At 37.3% G+C, this 8037-nt stretch overlaps 1 protein-coding gene across 15 annotated transcripts in view; it reads right to left on the bottom strand.

Annotated features, from left to right (window-relative positions):
* scrib (scribble planar cell polarity protein) overlaps positions 1-8037 on the bottom strand; it is a 92415-nt gene that overhangs the window by 3469 nt on the left and 80909 nt on the right. For 9 of the 15 annotated variants that reach the window (XM_051899237.1, XM_051899235.1, XM_051899236.1 and 6 more), the window contains 5 exons: positions 7566-7703; positions 5749-5888; positions 5608-5645; positions 5156-5230; positions 1970-2024 (listed from right to left, as the gene is read on the bottom strand). In XM_051899237.1, the coding sequence (XP_051755197.1) occupies positions 1970-2024; positions 5156-5230; positions 5608-5645; positions 5749-5888; positions 7566-7703 (446 nt within the window). Of the gene's footprint in view, positions 1-1843; positions 1878-1969; positions 2025-5155; positions 5231-5607; positions 5646-5748; positions 5889-7565; positions 7704-8037 lie in introns of all 15 variants that reach the window. The other 6 variants (XM_051899248.1, XM_051899250.1, XM_051899242.1 and 3 more) reach the window with 5 other exon arrangements.

Raw genomic sequence — 8037 nt, 5'->3', positions numbered from 1 at the left:
ACATTCCAAATTATGATATTTCCTGATAATGACCGTCGTCAATAGCAAAACTGTAACTTATATCTCGTACAGTATAACACTGCGGACTTGCTTTCGTTTCATTCAAACTCAGCTGGTACCGTCTTGCATCTTATCGACTATTGAAAATTAAATAGGAGCAGGTTAGTATTAAAATACTGTAATACTGTTGGAGTGTTTGTCTTGTTGCCAGGATGATTGTTTTGTACTATAATGTCACTAAGATAATAAACAGGTAAGATTTTTTTTCATCTCAAATCAATATGTAATGTCCACGTCATACACAGCTTTTCACCAAATAAGTAATATGATTGTACATTATCCCTTAAATGTTTTTTTTTTTTTTTTTTTAACTTCTTTGTTCGTCCTAAACTCAAAGCCGCATGCAAGGAACTCTTTTTCTTTGTGGAAGCTTTACAAGTGAGCAAATAAAATATTTCAAACTCAAATTGATATTTTGCATCCAATTATTTATTCATGTGGCAAGCAGCTGTGTAATAAGCGGGATAATGAACATCTAGCCGGTTATGACAAAAATTATTTAGCAGAAACAACCAGCTGGATGTACATTATTCCTGACATTTTGGTCGATATTGGATATTTTATTTTCCATTTTTACATTAAGCTGTTTATTTAAAAACACCAATAATTCAGTAACTGTTAAATGTAATCTTAAGCACATCTCAGAATTTCATATTGTACAATTGCAGTACTTGCAGCATTTTAAACGACAGATTTTAGTTTTTACGTTTTTTTATTTTTTATTTTTTTAACTGATTGGTTATCAGCCATTAAAAAAAGGCTAAGAATTATTAGCCAGAATTTTAATACCAGCGCATCCCTAGTTATGTAGCCACTGCTGTTGCACACTACGTCAAACAGATCAGCTGTTTGAATCTTCATCCATTATAAGACTTTTGGTACTGTTTTAGAAAACAACAGCATGTGGCATTACATTCAGATTTCTAGAATTCACATGCAGTTCATGTCGTCAGGTTGTGGTGCAGAGTCAGACACGCCTATTTTGAAAAATTGGCAGAACTCGTAATCAAGTAATCTTGATTCTTCAAACAGGTTAAGGAATTAAAGCTCATATGAACCTCACTCATTCTGAAGAAACTGCAGATTATCCACCTTTTTCCAAACAAGTCTACTGCGTTTTAAATTATGGGAGGCACTTCCGGTTTGGGTAGTTCCACTCAAAAAGACTGAAACAAAACTTGTGCTACAAATAATACTGATTCGTCAGTTTAAATGAATGAGCTTTAAAATTTCCTTCATGTTTTATTTTCAGATGTCAGGAGAATAACGTAACGCGTATTTTAATGTGACATAACAAAAATATCTATGGAAAGAGCTCTTTTCAGCTGCCGCATTCTTTTCCTCCTGATTATTTTCTTTTTGTTTCGCTGTAACAGTACGAAAAAAGGCAACATACTGCGCATGTGTGGTCTGTTCTCCCAATTTAATTTATGACATACGCCATTAATAATTCACTGGAATGCACTAAGAATCTCTTGCTTTTCTCCCCAAATCCTCATGTCTCTTTCCAGGTTTGTTTTCACTTCTTATGCCTATTAGCAATGTTTACTGGAACAGTTTTACAGCAGGTAAATACAGTATTTGTTAGCTGTCAAAATGATTGTTTATAGTTTAACGGTAGTTACTCCCATAATTCGAGCAAAGCGTCATGGGGCATAGGAAAAAGGTGGATAAGTTTTGGCCCATAAACAAGTGCAGTACAGCAGGCTTCTTATCAAAAACCGATGCATATGCGAGCGCGCACACACACACACACACACACACACACACACAGATCTCCTACCAATATTAGAAGATCATTTATCCAAGGAAGTCACCTGTGTCAAGGGGACAATAACTGTAAGCCAAGTACTAGTAAACAAAGCACATAAAGATTCCCAGTAGACTGTATTCACTCTGAGGATCTTACCCGGGTTACTGGAGGCATCATCCATGAAGCGCACATCATCACCTGCACCAGGGGACTGCAAGAGAAAGGCAGAGCGTGAGAGGAGGAAACAGAGTTCAGTAAGAATTCAACAGATCCTACTGAAAAGACAAATACAAGAGCAAAACTTTCAGGTGTCTCCCATGAATAGCTCTTTTTGGCTGCACTGCAAAAATGCTCCGTGTAAATAATCCATAGAAAATTCATTAAATCTAAAAAGACAGGAGGTCGGTTGGATCAACAGACTCTAGACATCTGAGCCACAGAGCTGTTCTGGGAGACACTGCTTGACCTTCACCTGATCAGAAAGCACTTTGTAGGGGAGATGCTGCTTCAAAACAGCTGCGGACAGACTTACTGAGGGACATCTACATTAAATAAGGTCCATAAGCCCTGCAAACTTCTCATGTTCCTCTGTTAGAGATCCAGGTAGATGTTGTTGGCCTAATAATGCTGAAAATGCCACAAAAACACCCACAACAAGCACTTCTAGGACATAAGAGAGACCTTTTCCATCTCTTAATATTTTTTCAGGCCAGATCATTTTAAGAATCAGAAAAAAATTATAACATAATAAGCTCTGATTTTCACAGAGTCTGTGAAAAAACTTCACACAACAGTCCCTCCAAAATCTCACAACACAGGCATGCTGAACAAACCTTCACCCCCACCAAAAACATGTTGCCAACAAGTTTTTTTGTGTGTGTCCCCCCACCTCTGAATAACCCTGAGAACTGTATTAAATGATCCCAGTCAGGGTGAAGGTGCTTCTTCACACAGTAACTCACATAAACACAACATAGTAAACACAGTCAAATCATGGCAGTTTCAAAAGGCCACCAAATAGCATATAAGGATTCACCAGGCTTCCTGCATATGGCTATGTTTGAATGCAGTGTGCAGTAAATTAAAATTGACTAGAACGCATTTTGAATGACCTGTTTTTAACACTATCCAACAAAACAAATGTATCTATGCTTTAAAGGTGATTTTAAATCAGAACTTAGACTACGGTTCAAAAGTTTGAGCTCAGTAAGATTTTTTAAATGTTTTTGAAAGACGTCTCTAATGTACACCAAGGTCGCATTATTTGATCAAAAATAAAGTAAAAACAGTAATAATATGAAAAATTTTCAGTCTTCGGTTTGACGTGATTAGATGAATAGAATGTTCAAAGGAACAGCATTTATTTAAAATAGTTTAATTAAGGTTCAATAAGGTTCATTAGTTAAACATTAGTTAATCTATTGTACATGAACTAACCATGAGCAATACATTTGTTACTGTATTTACTAATTTTCGTTAATGTTAGTTAATGAAAATACAGTTGTTCACTGTTTGTTCATGTTCACAGTGCATTAACTAATGTTAACAAGATTTTAATAATGTATTAGTAAATGTTGAAATTAACATTAAGATTAATAAATGCTGTACAAGTGCAGTTCATTATTAGCTTTATATGATAACTAATGTAGTTAACTAATGAACCTTATTGTAAAGTGTTAACGTGTTTTTTTTTTTTTTTGTAACAATGTAAAAGTCTTGAGTTGCAGTCACTTTTGATCAATTTAATGACCTTGCTGAAAATTTAAAAAAAATTACCCCAAACTTTTACATATTAGTGTATGTTTGTAATGTATATCCTTGTAAGCTTGTGTAATGATAAATGTAACTTATAGTAAAATGGAATGACAATTTTATGCACACTTCTCAAGCTTCTAAAAATGGCAAAAAGTCAATAACTAAATAATGTTATTCTGTGGTTGGAGTGAATGAAAGACAAAACTTTAAGAAAACTCAAAAAGTTAAAGTTAAAACGTTTTGGCTGCATATCTGAGAAAGTGAAAGCAGCAGGAACAAAAATGAGGTATTATAAAAACATTACAATGAAGTGTTTTATTACTTAAAATATTTAGAAAATAAAAATCCTTAGACAATATAATCTCTTGATATTACTATTGTTGTCTGTCACTCTTGTTAGAGGCTCTATTCAGCGACATCATGAATTATCACTGACTTATTATTAGAGTTGCCTGATTATACAGACACTGTGAATGGAGTGTAAAGGCACACTTTTCCAGCTTAACTTGTCAAGTAAATAAAGAAAAAACTTCTCCAAATCAATAAAATTTGGGGAAAAAAATCTGCTTAGCAAATCAATTATCCTTTCCAAAGATCCAATAAAGAGTTGTTGATCTTTATTCACTGAAATGATCCAGATTCCACAGATATAAATCAGCAATATGTTGTCAACACCATAAGTGTGTTAGCTGAATCTTTATACAAAAATGAATGCTTCATTCATTCGTAATTGCTTCATACATTACTTAATTTCAATTTAGTGGTGCCAATTTAGACACCAGTTAGACAGATGTGTAGATCTCACAGATTTGGTGGTCTTTTGGTCCAGCACCAGAGGAAGAGTATTGGAACATTAACAATCAGATAAATTACTTTATCCCACATGCCCAATTTCCCTTGATACAATGATCCCGAAACAACCACAAAACACCAAGAAACACGACGTTCCATTGTTCCCATGACACCCTGCATCCCCGGTAGAACTGTCTCTCCCACATGGAAAAGCCACATTCAGCTCTTTTACTCAATCTGGTATCAAGAAAATGTCCTTCAGACAGACCGCAGGAATCAGACCATGTGTTATTAGCTGCTGTCTGAGGGTGAGTGAGCAGGGCCGTACACAGAGTGGAGGGAGGGAGAGGACAATGCAAAGGTGTTTTTCTTTTAAAGTGTTTTAGTGCATTAGTATGATATCCCATGTTTTGGATCAACACAAAGCCCACGGACCAATCTGTAAGCCCCGCCTCTACACTACATCTGCATAACCAGATTAGAAGCACATGGTATTGACAATGTAAGATTAAGAACAGGATGAGTTTAAGCGGTGGAAATGGTCCTTAGAGCCGAAAACTAAACCCAAATTGCCAACAACTAAGATCCAGAATGATGCTTAAAGCTGCAATAACACGAATGACCATGCTGCTCACGCTGGCGAGTAGAGGGCCTTAACAGTTAATAGTTTTGAACTAGTTGTCAGAAGGGCCAGGGAGAGAAGGAGCAGGGGAAGCAGGGAAAGCCAGGAGGACAGGAGTGGATCAGAGGGTTCGGGCAGGCTGGACTCCTCGATGCTTTGCATGCAGGCAATACCTGAATGTCGTAAACGGGTTTGGAAGAAGGAATGGCAGCGAATTGTCGGTAGTCAAACTTCTTTTCTGACAGGGACTAAAAGGACAGCAAACAGGCATAAGCAGTGGAGGGATGGAAAGAGAAAGAAGGGGGAAATCAACATTGCAAAAGAGAGATGGCAGGATGGACGGAGGGAAGGATGAAAGGGTGAGAAGCAGAGACGTAAAAGTACAAGGAAGGAAGAAGAAAGGACAAAGAAAAGAGATAAAGGAAAAGTTCATGGATGATGCTATACTTGCTATGGACATGACTGTTAGAGTAAAGAATGACTTTGTTTTATCATAAAAAGTAAGAAATGGATGGTTTAACATCCTACTAAGGGGATTAGTCACCCAAAACAACATTACTGGTGATTCAAAATGTCCTGTTTGCTCTGTACTAAATGAAAAAAATTAATAACAATTGTCTCATACCAGTCTGCCTGGTGAAGTCACTGCCCGTGGACTGATATCTGTTTAGGAAACAACAATGGATAAATGTAACATTTACCTGTTAAAAATGAACTAGTATCCCCCAACAGAGTATGAAAACAGATAAAGGTAACAGATCGTCACCTTCCATTGGTGTTGGGGAGGGTGTGGGCGCAGGTGACGGTGACTCCGACAGCTGATCCAACGTTCCACGCTTCTTCCCCTCTTTAGACTTGGCAATGACCATCTGGGCTTTCAAAGCATCCTGCTCTAGAGACTTCATCCTGGAAAGAGAATGAGATGCAGTGAGACAGAGAGTGAAAGGAGAAATGCAAACGGTGCATGAAGAGAGATAGGATGAGAGATAGAAGAGAGGCAGAGGTGCTGTGCACACTAATTGGTTAATACAAGAGAAGTTAATTTAATGGAGGCTGAAAAAAAAAATGTGAAAAAATTATGAGAAAGGATCAAAAACTAGAGATGCACCGATTATGTCTCATTTGCTGGTGGCCCCACAGAATTTCTCCCAAATGTAAGCCGTTTTCAAACCCAAAGCTCAAATGTATTTAGATCTTTGAGACACCGGGGGCTAGTTGCATAAACACTGCCACTAAGTTAAGACTGTCTCTTAAGAACTAGTCTGACCATAAGCAATTATTTTACTAACTTTTCGGATTCAAATAAAACCACTAAACAGACTTTAAACAGACTTTATGACCCATCTTGAAGAAAAAAATTAGATGACTAACTTTTAAGACTAGTCTAAGCAGTTTATGGAACTGGCCACAGGACATTAATACGGTCATTTTAACGACATCCTGTTTAGCTTTGGCTTTAAATGATCACAATGTTTGTTACTTTTCAACTATTTATCTAACTTCTAAAACAAATTGTCCTGCTTGAGCTTGTTCATATAATGGCGGCAGACAGTGACCACAAAAGTATCGCAGAATGATCCCATATGACTGGTGGCGTATTTTCCAAGTGTTCTGAGGGCATACAATAGGATTTAGTAAAAAAAACAAAAAACAAAATGTAATTTATTATTTAGTGGAAAAACCTGACCTAGACCATTGGTTTGCTCTATACGACTGCACGTTTATATGATTGTATAAACACAGGGTGAGTAGGTGAGTAAATAATGGCTAAATTTGGATTTTTGAGTGAACTGTTCCTTTAAACCATGAACATATGCTCAGCCAAACAGATTTAGTTGAGTGCAGTAAAGTGCACTCAGACAGTCCAGTCACAGACCATATTGCATTTAAAAGTAACAACCATTACAAAATCCCAAACTCCAATCTTTAATCAGTGTGATATAATTTCAGATTTAGCCAAACCTAAACATCATATAAAAAAATCCAACTGTAGTTGGTCATTTTACTGTTGGTTAGGCAGCTCTTTCAGTCTATGTGAATGGTTTTTGGCCACGATATCTTGCAATGTGCACCAAAAAACACATTCAAGTGATTACTGCTCAATTGAAACCTGCCTGTATGTGAAAAAAACTCAACATTTTAACATGCTGCACTGTTAAACAGCTTCTATATGAAGGAACCAAGTATCAGAAATTTTAATGAAGGTCTTGGTACTGACTAGAATTAGTATCAGTGCACCTCTAATAAAAACAACTGCAAGCAACTTTAAGAACAGCAAAGAAAAACACATGTTATTAGGACAATATGGGACCTTTACTGATACACAGATGGGAAGCAAAAGTGAGTGAGCAAAGAGGAAGAGGGAGTGCGCCACCAAATTAAATAATAAATAAAATAGCACACGTGCAGAAGCAGTAGTGGGTTCTTGTAGGGCACGCTCATCGTTCAGAAAAAGCCACTACAAATCTTTTCATCCTTTCACACACTATGCACTATAAAATGTCCACAAGAACCAAGCACCCCAAGCAGTGGCAAGCATCAGAGCTAAGCCCCCATGATGCTTTCTGGCTGTTAAGGGCAGACCTGGGCTGACAGGAAGAGGAGGAGCAGGAAGTGGGAGGGGCTGCAGCACTGCCTAGTGACGCCCTCACACGGGATTGGTAGAGCCGCTTAGCCAGGTCTTGCTCATACTGCCTTACGTCCTCCTCTAGACCATAAGGCCTTGGGAGCAGCAAGTAAGAAAGTAGACAGGATAGAAAACAATAACACACACAAAGAAAAGAAAAGAAAAGAGAGGAAGGAGCACAGATGAAAGGAAACACTCTGAAACGGACAGTATAGATTAAGGAGGAGAGGTTTACATTGAAACTCAGGGCCATCAAAGACAAATGCACAATGTATATCTGTGTGTATAAATAAAATGTATACTATATCTATTTGAAGAATGTGAAAATGTCTTGGAAAGCCCTGTTCATCAAGGGGAAGACATGAGAAACAGGCTAAGTGTTTACTTAAAGCCTGGAGAAAAAGATGAGATTAAGGCACCACAAGCGGA

Source organism: Ctenopharyngodon idella, chromosome 7 (genome assembly GCF_019924925.1).
Source record: "Ctenopharyngodon idella isolate HZGC_01 chromosome 7, HZGC01, whole genome shotgun sequence".
In the NCBI taxonomy this organism is placed as follows: Eukaryota; Metazoa; Chordata; class Actinopteri; order Cypriniformes; family Xenocyprididae; genus Ctenopharyngodon; species Ctenopharyngodon idella.
The sequence above is the reverse complement of the archived record's forward strand: the minus strand, read 5'-3'. Positions and strand labels throughout refer to the sequence as shown.